General features: G+C 33.7%; 2 protein-coding genes across 5 annotated transcripts; both read right to left on the bottom strand.

The window, feature by feature from the left end:
• Positions 1 to 42: 42 nt before the first annotated feature.
• LOC126745906 (uncharacterized) lies at positions 43 to 7,160 on the bottom strand. Of its 4 annotated transcripts, none has more exons than XM_050453950.1 (8): positions 6,583 to 7,160; positions 6,390 to 6,530; positions 5,201 to 5,380; positions 4,840 to 5,128; positions 4,528 to 4,785; positions 1,459 to 1,621; positions 1,201 to 1,410; positions 43 to 1,083 (listed from the first exon to the last, which is right to left on the bottom strand). In XM_050453950.1, exons 1-8 carry the CDS (start codon positions 6,607 to 6,609, stop codon positions 1,059 to 1,061), a joined length of 1,293 nt encoding a protein of 430 aa, XP_050309907.1. In that variant the 5' UTR covers positions 6,610 to 7,160; the 3' UTR covers positions 43 to 1,058. The 4 variants fall into 4 exon arrangements, with proteins under 4 accessions (XP_050309907.1, XP_050309909.1, XP_050309908.1 ...); XM_050453952.1 differs by having other exon boundaries at positions 43 to 667; XM_050453951.1 differs by having other exon boundaries at positions 43 to 1,010; positions 1,201 to 1,401.
• A 450-nt stretch (positions 7,161 to 7,610) lies between these two features.
• LOC126745446 (dnaJ homolog subfamily C member 7) lies at positions 7,611 to 18,168 on the bottom strand. Its single transcript, XM_050453293.1, has 7 exons — positions 17,919 to 18,168; positions 14,239 to 14,454; positions 13,915 to 14,187; positions 13,708 to 13,840; positions 12,921 to 13,114; positions 10,041 to 10,525; positions 7,611 to 7,951 (listed from the first exon to the last, which is right to left on the bottom strand). Exons 1-7 carry the CDS (start codon positions 18,041 to 18,043, stop codon positions 7,827 to 7,829), a joined length of 1,551 nt encoding a protein of 516 aa, XP_050309250.1. The 5' UTR covers positions 18,044 to 18,168; the 3' UTR covers positions 7,611 to 7,826.
• Positions 18,169 to 18,197: the final 29 nt, after the last annotated feature.

The following is an 18,197-nucleotide window of genomic DNA, read 5'->3' as shown; positions in this document are numbered from 1 at the left end:
TATTTGCCCCCCGAGGAAAGGTAAATAAATAAAACATCACTATTATCTAACAAACATTTATTATATATTTTTTTTAGTTTTGGGTCCATTTTTAAAAAATCACAAAATGTAACACGTAGAGTTTGTCTAGCTAAGGAAAGGTACACCATCTGTTTTAAAGCTGCGCCAAGTTTTGTCCCCTAATAACGCGCGATTAGCGACAGTAGCGCGCCTTTTTTTAATTTAATTTAAAGGCACAGAACACAAATATGAGAATTAACGCAATGGCACTGTTTATATGCAAATCGGGGCGATCGATACCGTTGTTTTGGCAGCGTAAACAAATTTACTGCGCAACCGAGCCGAACAACACGTGCTGTACCTTTCCTTAGCTAGACAAAGTCTACAACAGACAAATAACCAAATTATTAAACCTATATAACCATTATTTCCTTTGGCCTTATTGAGTTTCTTGCTTGATGTAGTTTTACATAAAAAAATTGTTCGGACAAAATAGTCAACTTTGTCACAAAATTCTTCCATTAACCAATTCTCCCAGAGAGATTATTATTTTACCAACTTGAATGCAAAAACTTATTTTTCACTACTTGCTTTCTAATAATTAATAATTCTATCCTTAAAACACCACTGCGAAGTAGATATTTCAATGCTTAAGCATTATTTGATTCTGTAAAATAAATGACACGAAATATGTGTTCTTTAATATTGTTAAATATCTTATTCATGTATATCGAGCTTACACTTTTATGAAATTTAGGAAAATATAGGTACTATACAGCTTAATATTTCAAGCAAATGGTCACAGAAGTAAGGATTCTTAAAAAATCTAAAACATACAAACTAAATACTAATTGAACTATTTTTTTTCAAATTATCAGTCTGTTAAAAAAAAATACTAATCTAGGATAATTAAATAACTTTTTAGAGCATTTTTATATTATAGAAAAAGTAAAGCACTCGTCTACCCTAACGTCTTCTAGTCTCACAATCGCGTGGTTCGATTGTAGCAGCTAAGGAAATAAAATAACATGGTATTACTAGCCATCTACGATAAATCACTATAGAGGGTGACAAATAAATTTCCTACAAAAAAAAGGATCTACAAGTTCTAAGGGACCAGTAAGTTAATGAGCAAAAGAAACCCTATACATTCCAAATAATAACTAGAAACAAAATCTGTGTAAACTACATAACACTTACCTCTCTAACAGTCTTCTTTTCAAGTCAGGAGGATACGTGACATAAATATAATCGCTATCCTTGTCCGACCCGATATAATCTTCGGAGTACACGTGTACCCCGTCAATAATGGTCGTACTGCCGTCCGGTCTCAGGGCATGCGCGGGAGACGGAGTAGACCGATCCGTCATGCTCGCACTCGTGACACTCCCATCGTCGGTACTGGAAATACTTTAAAGTTTAAAAAGTAATTTATTGCTCAGTTTATTTAATACTCACTCGAACAGTACCCAAACGACGTAATAACAAAAGCAAAAACCCAACGAAAGGAGCATGAAGGCCATACACAAAATTCCCCAGGGGAACGTTTTTATGTCACCTTGGGAATCTTCCCAGTATCTGTCGCACGTTAGGTACCAACATACTGCCCGGTTTAATTCCTCTGAAATGTAAGGAAATGTCGATTATGACAATAATTGTATCCCTTAGAGCACAATACGAGGCTGTATAGTTAATTTCTTGAGTGCGAAAATGTTTATGCAGCACAAATTCAAAGTTACTGACAGCACAGCATAAAGAAACCAGCAGTCGCACTCCGCTCGAAAATGTAAGCGAACTAATAGCATCCTTAGCCATACCGCAGCCATATTCTCCGGATGCCGAGCTCACTGTTTATCAAACTGTGTTCATAGGTGTATCGTCTAGTTCAGCGCCGTACTTAGTGACTATTTTGATAGCGTTTTTACAAAGCGTAGTGTTTGTTATAAAAACTTTTCTGATTTTAATTAAAATTACTCAAAGAATGGTCTCTTAAATTTATGGTACATACCTAATTAACTTCCTGCACGTATTCTTCTATATCGTCGTTGTTAGATGTAGAAATGCGATGTTTATTTTTGTTTAAATATTTTGTTAATGTATGAACTTTAATAATATTAAAAAATAAATATTTGTACTATGTAGGTATTTTTATTTTACAAGATAATAATATCTAAAAAAATGTTTAAGTCCGGCTCTAGCCAAGGCAAAAGCCGCGTGGACCGTAGCGAGTGTCAGCGGCATCCCTACTCTAAGCAAATATGCCGCGCCTGCATTAGTACACATGCACCGAACTCGCTTATTCAAGCCAATGTATTTTTATTGAAGTGCGACTGCTGGTTTCTTTATGCTGTGCTGACAGTGTTTCCCACAGGAAAAGGGATATGCAATAAACCGCAAATCTCAATCAATTAACTCTAGTTAGTAATATTTCCTATAGAAATTGTCCTTTTAACTTCTTATTGCAAAAAAATACTATTAACCTTTTACGTAAAAAGAAATCGGGCTTTAGACAGGGGCTGACACAGATATATTATAACAGACGCATGTGTTCAATCTTTGGATAGAAATAGAGCATCAAAGGTTACTTATTTTTTTTAAACATATTGTGTCGGATGTAATAAGGTCATATTTAACTAATCGGGTAAAAAGTATATATTTCTAACGTGTACAAGGTGTCTTCAGTATTGTGATGCCAACATAAATATAAAACAGCGATCCTAGGAAGCTGTCAGGCCTGTTGAGTCATTAAAACCTACAAAATCGATTTCAGTGCTCTTTGTCTTGTGATACTCATCGGTCAAATATATTGAATGATTTAAATTTAAATATTGGCAACGAGAAAATAATATTTAAAGGTCAAGTAAGAAATTTGGGTTTAATAATAGATTATAGATGACTATTCAGACAGATATTGAATAAAGAAACGAAAAATAACATTACTTGAATCCTGGATTTTGTCCCTTTTTAATTTTTGATACATAATACACACCCTCTGCCTCGATAATATAACTAAGCAACGTATTCAGGTTTATAAAATTCTTGTCTAAGATTTATATTTGGCATCCGTAGACCCAACAGTATTTCAAATAAATTAATGGATGTTAAGGGGCCAAATATGGAAAGACTGAAGCATTTTACTAATTCCGGGAAGTTGATAAAGTCATTTCTCAACTGATCAAGGCTTTTCTGAAATTAGGACCCTATCTCAACTTCATGGAGATGATGAAAATAATTATCTATTTCCAGAAACAACTTTTCTCGTCTGAATTTCACAGAAAACGATTTTTTTCCAAGCTTCCCTGTGTGCCTGGAAAAGGCAGAAAGATTTGACTAATTCCAGGCACTTGATAGACTTAGGATCCTACCTCAACTGCATGAAAATACTGGAAATAATGCAATATTTCCAGGAACGACTTTTCTTGTCTAAATTACACAGAAAACGATTTTTTTCAATCTCCTCTGTGTGCCTGTAAGAGATAGAAAGATCTGACTAATTCCAGGCACTTGATAGACTTAGGACCCTACTTCAACTGCATGGAAATGATGAAACTAATGCACTATTTCCAGAAACTACTTTTCTCGTCTAAATTTCACAGAAAACGATTTTTTTTCAATCTTCTCTGTGTGCCTGGAACAGGCAGAAAGATTTGACTAATTCCAGGCACTTGATAGAGAAATGATAAAAATAATGCACTATCTCCAGGAACCAAAGTTTACGCTTCTAAATTTCGCAAAAACTAATTTTTTCAAGCTTCCCTGTGGTGCCTGTAAGAGACAGAAATAGTTTACCAATTCCAGGCAATTAATGGAGTCCTTCTGAAATTTTCATATCAGAATTACATTCCATTACATTTTACTACAAAATCTAAAAAAAATCGTTCCCCTACATATTTTTTTTTTGTTAAAATAACATTAACAACATCGGCAAAAAAGGTATTCCAAAGAGTAATAAAGAATTTCTTTAAATATTCGTTTTATCATAACGCGGTCAGCTTGATTCACACAAATACAAAGCCGAGGATTTGGTTCCATCTGTGGGATCATTTAAGGGTATAATCTGGAAAAAAATTGTTTACATCTAATCCCTGATCCTCCTTATTCTCTAACTGGCTAGCTCTTACTTTTATATTTATCACTTCTTATAATAAAATTCAGATTTATTTTATGATCTTAATACTTAGTCCCTAACTTAAAAAAAAGGCCCTTTAATTCTAATAACTTTTTTCAGCGCTGTACAGTTTATATGAATTATTACACGAAATAATTATTATTAAGCTTGCACCGAAGACCCGATTTGGCCAAACGTGTATATTATACAGAAACTTTCCCAGTCGTAGACTTGAAATTTGAAAACGACAATCGAGGATGTTTAAATTAATTTCACCTTCAACAGAAAGTGTGTGACCTCGCAGACAAACTAAAGAGACGTTTATGAAAACGGTATTTTTCTAATTAACTGTGCTGAAATATGCGAAACTGTGACCGAAACTTTCACATCTGAGAGAGCATAACGTATAATATAAATACCTTCAATCTCCCTAAAATCCTTAACGCTAAGTTGTATCAATAGGTTAGCTATACAATCCCTAACTAAAATCTCGCACTTGGTTTTGACCTTTTGAAGTTCCTCAGGTTTACAGTCGGCTTTCAGTTTTTGAATTTTATCGATGCGTTGCTGTCGTTCGTCCGGTGCTGGTAAAGCCGAGTCGACGAGGTCGCTTTGACAAACCTGATTGTTGTTGCTGCTAAAGTTTTGCTGAAAAACGTCCTCGTCGTTTGTGCTGCCTTGAAAAAAATCATCTGTCTCTAACGGTTTCTTTCCTCAATTATAGTTCGTACCCTTTATGCTTGCAGCATCCTTCTCCTCGGCCTTTTGGCACTTTAAGGTTCCGGCAATCGCGCATTTCTTTTCACTCCGCTGCAAGCCCAAGTGTCCATTTTGCAACACGTATTTGGCAATATCGCGTGGTCCCTGGGCGGCTAAGGCTTTCGAGTAAGCCGAGGCCTCTCTCCAAATCTCAATGTCGGTGTTCTCTGGTTTTGACGTTTCTGACTTGAGCTCTATGAGACTCAGCACGTCGCAACGCATTATATCACAGTAGTCTGCCAGACATACGGCGTCTTCGGCCTGGAATAGTTTAGTCACTTTTTTAGATAAATTAAACATCATTAGTTATCAAGGTTAAATTAAGACACTTACCAGGTTAATTTTCCCTTTATGCCGATTATCGAAATGCATGTCTAGAAACTTTTCTTCGAAAAATGATTTGCCGCATATGCCGCAGGTCCATTGCGAAGGTCTGTGTTGTTTTTTCATCGCTTGTTGCGGATAAAAAATGTCCCTTTGCGGGTGAAAGGGACATTCTAAAGGTAATTTCACCTGAAAATTCAACAATACTTCACTAAAACCTTTTCTCTACACGACACAAGTGTTTCGTTACCGTTGTATCTTTAAGAAAAGGTTTCATTAGATTTGTCTACAATATCCATATCATATGCCGAGAATGAATATTCTAAGGCACCATACTATTTTAGAGCATGCTTAAACAGAGTTGTAGTTAAATAATGGATAAATTTAATTGTGGACATCAAGTGTGTGTGACTTATTTTTGTACACCTCGTTTTTGAGTTAACCCCAAAGAAAATATAGTCAGTTCAATGGATTAAGGTCGGGTGACCTACGTGGCCACTCTATTGATCTTGTTTGTCCACGGATTTAGGAAAACATTACCCAGGAATTTTCTAACAATCCTAGTGGAAAGGCAGCCCATCTTGTTGACGCTTGATACCTAGTATCCTTCCTATTTTCTTAACTTTTAGTGTTATTGTTTTTCTTTTTATTAGTGCATACATACAAGAAGATCTGATAATGCCTAGTACGGGCCAAATACGTGTAATTTGTATTCAATTTGAGACTGTGACTAGGAGTTTAATTTATTACTATATAACGCTTCTGAATTATTTTGATCAAGATGCAGAGTCGCCAGTGCTGGAATCAAAATCACGATAACGCTGTCCCGTCAATATGTATGGTCCTATTAGTCTGTTATTAATAATCCCTGCCCATACTTTGTCCGTTCAACCAAAACGCTGCCTGGTTCGAAAAGTATACCTATTTATTTTTTTTTTATAAAAGGTAAAAACATAAAATCTACAGCATCACAGAATGATTTACTGCTGGTCATACACTTTTATAAAAGTGTTTTTTTTTGCCACAGTATTTTTCGATATACATTTGATGTAAATTAACATAAAGGGTTTTAAAAAAGTGCCTTCCATTTTATTTAATTTATTCGTTATTAAATCACAACTCTGTATAGCAGGCTTTCCTCTGAGGTACTAATGAGTGTTCCTATAGGATTAATTTGTGTAATAACGGGAAATTTTACCTTATATTTCTCTAAAAGCGGTATCCACTTGGTCCTGACCACTTTCCTTACGATCCTGGCGTTATCTCGAGGACAAGAAATCTTGAAAACGGACGGCCCTGGCCATGGCATAAACGATAACATCAACAACGCAATTGTTATCTTAAAGTTGAACCATATCGAATCAATACAATAACATTGCGAAATTACTTACCGGTAAGTTTACCGAATTACCCTTCATTCATACTATGTTATCGTTCATTTAACGTAAAAAAAGAATCTAAAACGGGAGTAAGGTCTATACTACTGTGTTCTTCCCATTATATGTATGGTGAAAAACGATGTAAAATACATGAGCGCATACGCGGAAAATTTCGATTTTCCCCATTCAGGGGTAGTCATGGCGACCAAAGGAAAACGCTGAATAAAAGGGAGCGGGAAATTTATGTTTGACCAAGTTGGGCGATTTAGAATTAATATATGTAAATAATTTGTTCGATTTGAACGATTCTCGAGTATAAGGAAGTACAGCCCTAATGTCATGACACTTTAATATAAAATCATTATATTAAAAAGGCCATTATACTTTATATAAAGTCTCTTATAAACTTTAACAGAACAGAACGTTCAGGGCATATACCCAGAATATTAGGAAAATCTTTATAAAAATATTCATGCCAAGTTTTGCATCGATATTCCCTGCATAGACCAGGAGTGATTTAAAACGTTTGTGTTTAAAGAAGTTCCCGAGGATGAATTTCTAAGGGTCAAAATGTGATTTTGAAAAAACAATTCAACAATAATATTCTTCTATATATTGACCCCCAATAATTGCATTATTGGTGGACAATAATGTGGTAAAATCTATATTGTTGTGCCGAAGTCATAATCAAAGTCACTATTTTAGTAAAAATCAATTTAAAAAATACTATTTCAGGCGAATTATTGAAAAAGAAATATTTTTCTTCTTTGCAATAATAGAACGTGCGAGTTAGTATTTTCTAAATTGATTATTACTGAAATAGTAATGTAATATCCAATAAAACCAGTAAATAATAATGTCGTAATACAAATAATTGTTTTACCTGGAAATCTTCTTAAGTTAAAGACGATATTCGTATTAAAAAAAATATCTAAACTTGAATATATTTAAATTTTATTCAAGTAGATTGTATTAGCAGAACAATATATACGTTTACAAGTCTTGCCACAATCTATAAAGAATTACAAAAACAACTAAAGTACAGCTAAACCATAAATACTTTAATAGTCATTACAGATACATGGATTAATCTGAAATTTAAAAAAAAAAAAAACTAGAGGAAGCTATATACAAAAAAGAAACTGAAAAGGTGCGCACTCATGAAAGGCGTATAAATGTTTAAACGTTTTTAACGCGAAAAAGTATGAAGAGGAATGTACAGAACGAGAAACGTGCGTGTTTTTTTTTTTGCGAATTTAACCGAACTGGAAGGAAAATCCACCGGGGAATCCGCCAAAGTTGAATTCTTGCCCGTGGGCGCCGCCGCCGCCTCCGCCCCCGGCGCTAAAGAACGACTGGAAGACCTGGGTTGGATCGATATCTAAAAAAAAAATTAATTAATTAACATATATAAATTGAAATTTCCTTAGTCTTCTTTTTATTTATTTATTTCTGAACAGAATCCTAGCTAATCAAGATGTAATAAATGAATATAAGATAAAGCATACAAAACTTTTTACAAAAATGATTCCAATTGTCTGGAATAAATAAGAAATTACTTCCAGGCAGTTGAGAAATCAAATTTTTAACAGTTTGGAGAAAAATTACTTCAAATGGGTTCCTTTTTTTTTGATTTTACAATACTGGCCTTACAAGTCAAACAGACCCATTTACAAGGCCGGAATTACACAAATATACAAGGTGTTTTCAAAGTTGAGTCATTTCACACCTTGTAGAACTCGTCAAAAGATGTTAATATAACAAAAATCATTTATATAAAAATTGGATAAGAGAGCTGCGTCACATTATCGAACATTTTTTTTTTAATCTGTATTAAATTAAATGATTACCGTTTTTACGAAAATTATACAAAAATTGTTCAATTAACACACAATCTTACTCGGTAAATGCAGGACTTTTACGAGCTTCAAAAATAAATTGCTGGTGTCCACGAATTAAATCACAAGTATTTTGTATGCGCTCTTGAAGTTCTTCCGGAGCATTTACTGGTCCATGATACATTAACTCTTTTAAATAGCCTCACAGAAAAAAATCGCAAGTTAAGCTGGTTAAATCTGGGGAGCGAGGAGGCCAGAAATAGATCCTATATATTCAGAAACTCATTATTTAGATGTTCATGAACTTCTCGTCTAAAATGTGATAACGTTCGATCACGTAGGAACGACATATTCTGTCTCACATTTAGAGGAACATCTAATAATTGTGGCAGATTGTCCTTTATTAAAAAAAATATTTTCTTCTTTTTCAAGTTTTTTTACAGTTTTCTTGTACATAACATATATATTTTGCTAGATATTTAATGAACTAATATTTTATAATGCATGTAAACAGAACGGCAAAAGCTCAACCGAATTTCCTCTCATGCGTCTTCTACGACTATTCCCTAGGCGAACTGTAGTTGTCAAAATCATTTTTAATTAAGGCTTTAGATCTGAGTTCTTAAAAGTTTAAATGTCAATAATTAATTGAATCAATCAACTATAGAGCTCTTTCAGGAAAAAATGGAAATATTCTTTCAGCAAAACAATTATTTATTATTGTCGTCAAAAAAAAAAATTGCTCCTTGCAGACAAAGGACAGACAGATCACTTTAGTCGGTGACAGAAAAAAACAACCTGATCCCAATAAATTGCTTAAAATTCAAAACGAAGGACAACTAACGCCATCTAGATATGTTATTTTTTACAAGGGCGTTAATCCATTTTACACCACTAGATGTCGCGACCAGTACTATCTTCATAGAATGTTAAATTATTACATTATAAAAGCAATAAAAAAAAATAATAAAAATGCAATGCAGTAATTTAGAGTAGGGTAATTCAAATCTTTCTTGAGATACGAATTGTACTAGTTTATCGATATGTATTATTCGTACTAAAATTAAATACAATACTATTGAATAAATGTATAGTATGCCGTGTATCACGGCGTTTTGTATTGTATTATGTATCAATGTATTTGTACAATACGAATACGATTAATACGAGACTTCCGATTGTCGATTCAACCTGTTCGGTACGATACGAATTTATATGAATACGAAAAGGTTTTTATGATTCGTATCAGTCGATAGTACACTGAGGTTCTTATCAATGGTACGAATCATATGAATACGATCCATCTGTACAGTGATTTTTAAGTCATAGATATAACTTTAATATAACGCCTGTTGTCATTCTGCTGTGACGCAAATAAGAGAGAAATTCAGAGATTGGAGGAACACAAAGTCAATGGTCTCAGTTTTTTTTTTTTATAAATATAATCCCAGACCTTTGACTTTGTGTGCCTCCAATCTCATCCAATTTTCATTATTAAGAGGTCTCTTTGAGGAAATTGGACGTCTTTTTTTGATGTTAAGGGAAAAATTTCTTAATTACTTTTTTGTTTTTTTGTAAAATTAACAAGCATTAGAAAAGCATTCCATTTCTATTAAAACCCTAATAACTTACCGGACATTCCTCCGTCAAAATCGTCCATATCCTGCCCGTTATCGTAACGCGCCTTCTTCTTAGGATCCGATAAAATCCCATAAGCCTCTCCAAGCTCCTTAAACTTCTTCTCTTGCTCCTTCTTCTCTAAATCGGTGGCGTTCGCGTGCCGATCCGGATGATGGATCAGCGCCCGTTTCCTGTACGCCTTCTTAATCTCGTCCTCGTTGGCGTTCCTCTCGATGCCCAATATCTTATAATAGTCTTTCCTCTTGCTCCTTTTTAGCGCCAACTTGGCCTCCTGCAACAAACGTTTATTTTCCCGACTCTTGTCCAATTTGAAGACTTTCTCGTAATCCTTCACGGCCTCCTCGTATTCTCCGATGTCCGAGTAACATTTGGCACGTCTCAGTAGAGCTTTCAAGTAAAATTCGTCTAAGTTTAGGGCGGCGCTGCAGTCGGCGATCGCTTCCTTGATCTTTACTAATCTCGACAAGGCTGTGGCTCTAAATTAAATCGCACTTTTAATAAAGCAAAGTAGTCCTGGGGTTTTTAAAGAGTTAGAACAGTCTATCAAAGTTCAGGCAATTTAAGACATCTTTTAGGAAACTTAAAAGATAAAGAGTTACTTATTTTATTGTAAGAGATAAGATAAGGGTCTAACTCGTAAGTTTGAAAGATCATTGGATTTTTCTATTAGATACAGTGTTACATAATAAGATGCTCACCCTTAAGGGTGTTAATCCTTAGATGATTTTAAGAAGAAAAGTTCAAATAAAGCTTTCTGAAATGTCCTAAACTCCTTAACTTTTAAGCTACAGTGTTAAATAACTAAAGAATGTTAAAGTGTTGTGGTGACCACTTTCGACAGCTAATCATTTTTGTTCACCTATTGTCCTTTTAATTTAATGGTAAAATAAGGTATGTATCTAATATTTTTCAAAAATATTTACTCTACGTTCCTGTACAGACACCACTGGTTAAACTTCAAAAAAATCTCCTACATCAACAAATGGCTGTTGATACTCAGAGGATGTGTGCTAAATTTTATAAACACACTTAGGAAGTTATTAAAGTTATGATGAAGAAACCTTGTAGCTCAAAAGTTACTGGGTTAGACATACAGTAGCGGCCAAATGTAGAGAAACTTTTAATTTTTTAAAAAATTGATTAATAGGTTAAATAAAAAGTTTTAATTTCATCACTAAATCATTGGGTACCTTAAGTTACTTATAATGATATAAAAATAAACACATTCTTTAACACATGACGAAAATACCAAAATATTTTTCATTTTTTTGCGGCCATAAGTAGAGAAACTTTTTTTCCGATCATTCCTAAACAAACAGTTTTTGAATAAAGAGAATAATATTTTAGTCGTGTGTTAGTATTAGTCGAGTAAGATGCCACGAGGTATTCATTTGTCAGTTCAGTTAAAAGAACTAATTATAAAAAAATATCAAGATGGATTGAAACAAAATCAAATTGCAATTGATTTAAAGCTTAATAAAAGTGTTATATCTAAACAAATCAAGATGTACAAAGAACGTGGAGGTTCTTTAATTAAACCTAAGACCGGAAGGCCGCGAAAGACTACTCCTTCAGATGATAAAGTAATAAGAAGATGTTCCCAAAAAAATCCTTTCTTTACTGCCGTGGATATTAAGAAAGGAAACCCTTCCATTTCACTATCCATCCGTTCCATAAGAAGACGCTTAGGCGAAGGAAACCTCCAAGCCAGACGACCGGCAAAGAAACCATTCATTTCCAAGAAAAATCGGCATGCTCGTTTAAAATTTGCTAGAGAACATTCCACTTGGACTTATAACCAATGGAAAAACATACTTTGGTCCGATGAAAGTAAATTTAATTTATTTGGGTCGGATGGAATAAAGTATGTAAGGCGTCCCCCACATCAAAGATTCAATCCTAAATACACTAGGCCAACCATAAAACATGGTGGAGGTAATGTCATGGTATGGGGTTCTTTTTCTGGGCATGGACTAGGTCCGCTAATAAAAGTTGAGGGTATTATGGACAGATATCAATATTTACAGATCCTCAAGAATCATATGATACCTTACGCCGAAGAAAACCTTCCACTAATTTGGAAATTTCAACAGGATAATGATCCTAAACATACAGCTAAAATTGTTAAAGATTTTTTTGCGGAGGAACAGCTCAACGTTTTAGCCTGGCCTCCACAAAGCCCCGACTTAAATCCCATTGAAAACCTATGGGAACAATTGGAGTTAGATGTTAGGCGTAAATATCCCGAAAAATTTAAAAACAAAGAAGAACTGTTTTGCGCATTATCGCAGGCCTGGCAGGAAATACCAGAAGAAAAAATTGTAAAATTGTTGGAGTCGATGCCCAGAAGATGTGCAGAAGTTATTAAAAACAAAGGTTTTGCTACCAAATATTAGGTTTATTTTAAGTATTTGTAATATTTTGCTTAAGTTTCTCTACTTTTGACCGCTTAAAAAATTAAAAAAAAATTTTTTGTGGGTTTATAAATAATTTTCTTATACACTAGTTATTTATTTTTTATGTTGTATTTGTGTTCCACCTAAAACAATAAAATATATTTTTAAAAAGTAATCTATCAATATTTTTTTAAAAATAATCAAAGTTTCTCTACTTTTGGCCGCTACTGTAGCTTTATTTATGCTTTTTTTCTTAAAATCACCTGAGAATTAACAGCCTTAAGGATCAACTTATTCTGTAACACATTGTATAAGAAGACTTGTAAATTGGTTTAGTTCAGTTTGAATTTTCTCCTGAAAATGCTCTTAAAACATCCTTAGCGAAACACATGTCGAGAATAGAATAAAAAGTTTTGCTTAGTAGTAAAACTGTTTTTTGCAATTTTGATAAAGGGTTTCAATCAATCGGTGCTACCTGTTAAAGTATAGTTTGGCGTTGGTCTTTTTGTTCAAGGGGTCGATTTCTAGGGCTTCGGTGTACAGTTTAACCGCGTCGGCAAATTTGCAGAATTTAAAGGCCTCGTTCCCCTCCTCTTTTTTCTTTTTCAACTGTTTGGCTCGCTTGTATTGTTCCATCGCTTTAGAGTGATCTGGAGCCAATCTAAGGACCTAAAACATTATATTTTTATAAGTGATAATAGTTTCATTAACCTGTTTTTCCCAGTAAAATAGAACTAATAAACCAGTAAGTGGGTTTAATGATTACATAAAAAAAATATGCATAACAGCCTTTATTTTTTGATAAATTTGAATTAAACAGTTCTTAGTGTTATGCCAAAGAGTACCGTGACAGAATGTCAAAAAAAGGCGGAAAATCTATTAGATCTGTAAAATTTACAAAAAAAAAAATCTAGTAACCCTCAACAAGCTATGTGAAAGCTTATTAATAACAACACAATTATTAACCAAAAAAATTTATTAACCACATTTGTTCAGCCATTAAAAAACTTAAAATTGCAGCAGCAAAGATTCAGACAATATTAACACAAAAATCATTAAAGCAATAAAAAATATAATTGTATCAATAAACAACCCTATGACATGCAATAAATTTCCTAAAATTTACAAAACTGTAAAGGTAGTAGCTCTCTTCAAAAATAAAGACTTAACTGATAGAATTGCACGAATCATTGTCCCATATAAATATATTGCCAATGTAAGACTTTGAGTCTAACAAACAAAAACTAAGTAAACAAAATTACCTGTTGAAAATGACTGAAGGCCTTATCGATGTTATCTTCATAATACAAGCACAATCCCCTAACATAAATCGCATCGGCGCTTCCCTTGTTTACGTGTAAAATGTCGTTGGCGATTTCCTGAGATTCCTGATATCTAAAACAACAAATAAACCCGTCCACTCTCTATTCCTGTCAAGAATAACAATTTAACATGGTGATTGTCTTTACCTGCCCAAATACGCCAAACATTCGGCCTTCATCAGTTTGTATTTTTCGCAAGTGGGCGCCTCGTCCAAGCACCTGTCCATACAATAAACCACTTTCCGAAAATCTTTGCCCTCAAACGCTTTGGCGCCGTCCTCTTCGAATTGTTTTATCTTTTGTATCGATTTTAGCTCGTTTGTGGCCGATCCGGTTTGCAGCTGTTCCGCCGTTTTTACTGCGGATTCGGCGGTCACCAAATCACCCAAGTTGATGGCACATTTGGCGATCCTCGTATACCTAAAAGTATCGATTTAAGATAAATGTATCAAAATCGATACTTATTAGTACCCTTTCAGAAACTTGGGATCTAGCTGTACACTTTTCCGGGCATCATCTAAGGCCTCCCGATACTTATTGAGCATCATATAGCAGGCGGCCCTGTTGCCATAATAAGCTGGAGTGTCCGGGCAGAGGTTGATGGCTTCAGTGTAAAATGGAAGAGCCGATCTGTACTGTTTGACTTTGAATAGTTGGTTTCCGTTCTCTTTTTTCAATTCTGCCATTCTTAAGTTAGGAAGAAATAAATTGTAGTTTTACAGGTTTACCTCAACTAGTATATTTATAATGATTATCAGGCTTTTTCTAAAATTAGATTAATATGTAAAATAATGGCACAGGCAAATCATAGTACTTATATTTATATATTAAGAAAGTAATATAAAATCTAGCAAAGAATTTTCAAGATATTTTAATTGCAAAAAGGAAAATGAGTTGCCAAAGAGCTTTCTTTCTTTATGGTGATACAAACACATATTGTTGAATTGTTTGCTCAACACTTTCCATATGCAACAGAATTACCCACTTTAAATTTTTCATTTATGGATATATTTAACCAATTAGAGAAGTTGAAGTCTTGGATGGATTAAAAGTTTATTTCCTAAAAAACACCAAATTTTTCTCTTCTTTCAAAAATTATATAAACAATCTGCTATTACTCTGGCACTTACCCAACTATATGGAAAATATTATATATAACCCCAATATTTAAATCAGTTTACCAACATGATATATCAAATTACATAGGCCTATTAGCAAAGCATCTTTCTTAGCAAAAATAGGGATCTCAAACAAAATAACACCTCACTTTGAAAATATTTTTTCAGTTGCCCTATATGGATTTGTAAAGGGAAGATCTACAGTGACAAATTTAGTAAGATTTGGTAAGAACTGTTGAAGTTGACTCAGTCAGCATGGATTTTAGTAAGGAATTTTTCGACCCAATTAACATTTATGGATATGAATCAATATCTTTTAAAAAAATTAAGAGTCTTGAGAGTGCCTGAAACTCTGTCGCAGTGGATCAAGAGTGGATTTTTATTTGGTAGGTGTAACAGGACACCTCTCACTACGGTCATACAACTGCTATAAAGGATGTTATGGATTTCATACATTATAGTTCTATAGCAGAGAGGTAAACAATGGTATGCCCATAAAAGGAATATTTTAGTAATAAGGAAAATAAGTTGTTACGTTAATTCACTTTAAGATTTGAGTGATTATTCTACATTGTACAAAAGTGTAATTGGGGTATTTAACTTATCATTATGAAGGTTTTTATTAACCACTATTTTAATTTATTTGAATTTGTATTTTAATTTAGAAACTGTATTTTAATTTTGGACTTACGACTTTTTACCCCTATTTGAAAAAACAGGTAATCATAAAAATTTAAGCTTTATGTTGCACAACCAATTTTATTTCTTTAAGTTAACATTATTAATGTACATAAATTTCTTTACAAAAAATGTTTTTTTAAAAAATTTATTAAACAAATAAATTGGGATTCATAGAAGATAAAAAATCAATCGCTATCTTCTTCATCGGAACTATGTTGGCCTTTTGCTTTAGATTTTTAAAAAAATTACGAAATTGCCTAGGAACCCACTCCAAACTTTTTATTAAAAAATCATGTTTTTTCTTTGTTATTCCCTTTAAGTTACTGCGCAGACTAGGCAATTCATTGGGCAGTGGCATTGGATTTCGAACAGATCTGGTCACATTTAAAGTTTTAAACTCTTCATCATTAAATTTCAGTTTGTAAAATATAGTGCTAGGATGATCAGCTTTAATTTGAAAATATACAACTTTAGATATCAAAAAGTCTTGCTTTTCAGTATTTTTCTTCTTATTAATAAAAGGAGAGTTAGGTTGACTATACAAATAGTCAACATGTTTAAAATCAGAAATATCTAGTTTTATAACAGTTGCGCCTGTGGATCTTATGAATTATTGCCAGTCCCAAGGAGTACATATTTCCATGGTTGGTTGCTTTTTTAAAGTCCTTTCAATAAGAGCGTGTACGTGATCAGCTTCCATGTGTGTATGACCCCTCAGTAAAAACTTGTGTTCAATAATTTTCAAGTTTGGACAATTTTTTAGTAGCCACAGATAACTGAACATCATAATAATATTGCGGTTCTGGCTGGGGCAGTTGTCGGACTAAATAATTAAGTGTTCTATAGTAGATCCAGCACTAAAATATTAGTAATTAACTATGAGCACTTTGCCGGCACTTTACGTTCCGCGGACTTACTACTGTTTACCACATTGCGACACTGGACATAGTGAAATGTGTCAGGAGATACATTTCTTTATCCCACTGATATGTGGAGATACTACATTTTCAAAACTGAAAATACAGGCAACCGACAACGCAGGACTTACTATCTTTTACCATAATATAAAATTGAAGAAGTTCAGTTCGAAAATGATATTAGCTCCATATGGAGTAAAAATGGAGTTACAACTGTTTACCTCTCTGGTACAGAGTTTTATTTTATTATATGCAGATGACTTAAAACTATAGAAGTAAATTTATAGCTTAAGAGGATTCTCAAGAATTGCAGAGGAACCTAAATTGTTTTACTCTCTGGTTTCGAATAAATGAACTAAAATTAAATTTTAAAAATTGTAAAGTTATTTCTGTGCCTTACAGTTATTATTTTTCAATAATAAGCAGTGATTATTATCACACACTAAAGAGAGTAAATTCTTTAAGAGCAGAGAGGTAGTCATGACCTCAATTTTAACATTCATTGATGCTGTTGCTGATTAATTGCCGTTAAGTATAATTGTAAATGGTTAGGTGTTTTTTCATTGTAGTACTGACCAGTCCGTTAATAAAGAAATTGAGTTCTGTGATGTACACCAAAAATAAAACAGGCCCTAGAACAGAGCCTGGTGCTGGCGAACACACCTTTTAAACAACACAAATTGACTTCGGTGAATCAGATAGGACCATACTAAATGAAGACTTTTGCAGTAGTATTTTATTTTTTTAAGAAAAATATAATGCTAAATAGAATCAAAGGCTCTCGATAACTCATAAATCACCCTGAATTATACCTTCTCAGATAAATCACAGGTTGTATGCAACTTCCTAGAGCCATGTGGCCTTTCAGAGAACAATGAATCAAGTACAAAGAGCCTTTCAAGCTGTGTCTTGATCAAAGTTTCAATGATCTTACCAAATATATGGATTAGCAAAATAGGGCAACGATTTTCAACAATTGACTTAAGTTTGTCATGAATTTTTTTTTGCAACATACCCATTTCATTCACTGGTCAGGTAATTGCAACACGCAAATGTATAATGAATAAACAAATTTAGATGCATGTAGCAATCACACATGATTATTATGTGGGTTGTAATAGGTGATATAGACCTCTGCATATTTTGCTAAAAATAAACATCACCTTTACATCAGAAACCCCTGGGAAAACCTCAAAATAACACAATTATCGTGAAACGACAATGCATTTAATTTATTTCATCCATTACCTCGTAAAATGAACGTACAGGAAACGTATGTATAACAATAGTAGGAAGTGCATTAACCCAACAACAAAAAATGGGGAAACAAAGGATGAGGGTTCAGGGTGACTTTTAAGGGTGTAAATATATACAAATGGCACATCGAATTAAAGCTCAGAATGTCCGCTTTTAAATGAAATCAAAATTTACTTACTCGTCGGCACTTTTAAGTAGAATTTCATCGTTTTCCTGGCAATCCATGATAACGTCGTCCACAACCTCCACCATTTTGGAAATGTGCGATCGATTCGATGACGTTTGGCGCACGCAGCCCGACATCTTAATTTTCCCGCCAATCAGGTTCCTTCTTCCCCTTCCAGTCGATGCGTTTGAATATTTGGCGCCAAACACATTTAAGGGAGAAAATGGACAACAAATTTTGGATTGAGGATGACAATAGTTGCTCATAAATTTGAAAAATGTCAAAAAAGCA

This window comes from Anthonomus grandis, chromosome 16, assembly GCF_022605725.1.
Source record: "Anthonomus grandis grandis chromosome 16, icAntGran1.3, whole genome shotgun sequence".
Taxonomy (NCBI): Eukaryota; Metazoa; Arthropoda; class Insecta; order Coleoptera; family Curculionidae; genus Anthonomus; species Anthonomus grandis.
This window is presented reverse-complemented; position numbering and strand designations above follow the sequence as displayed.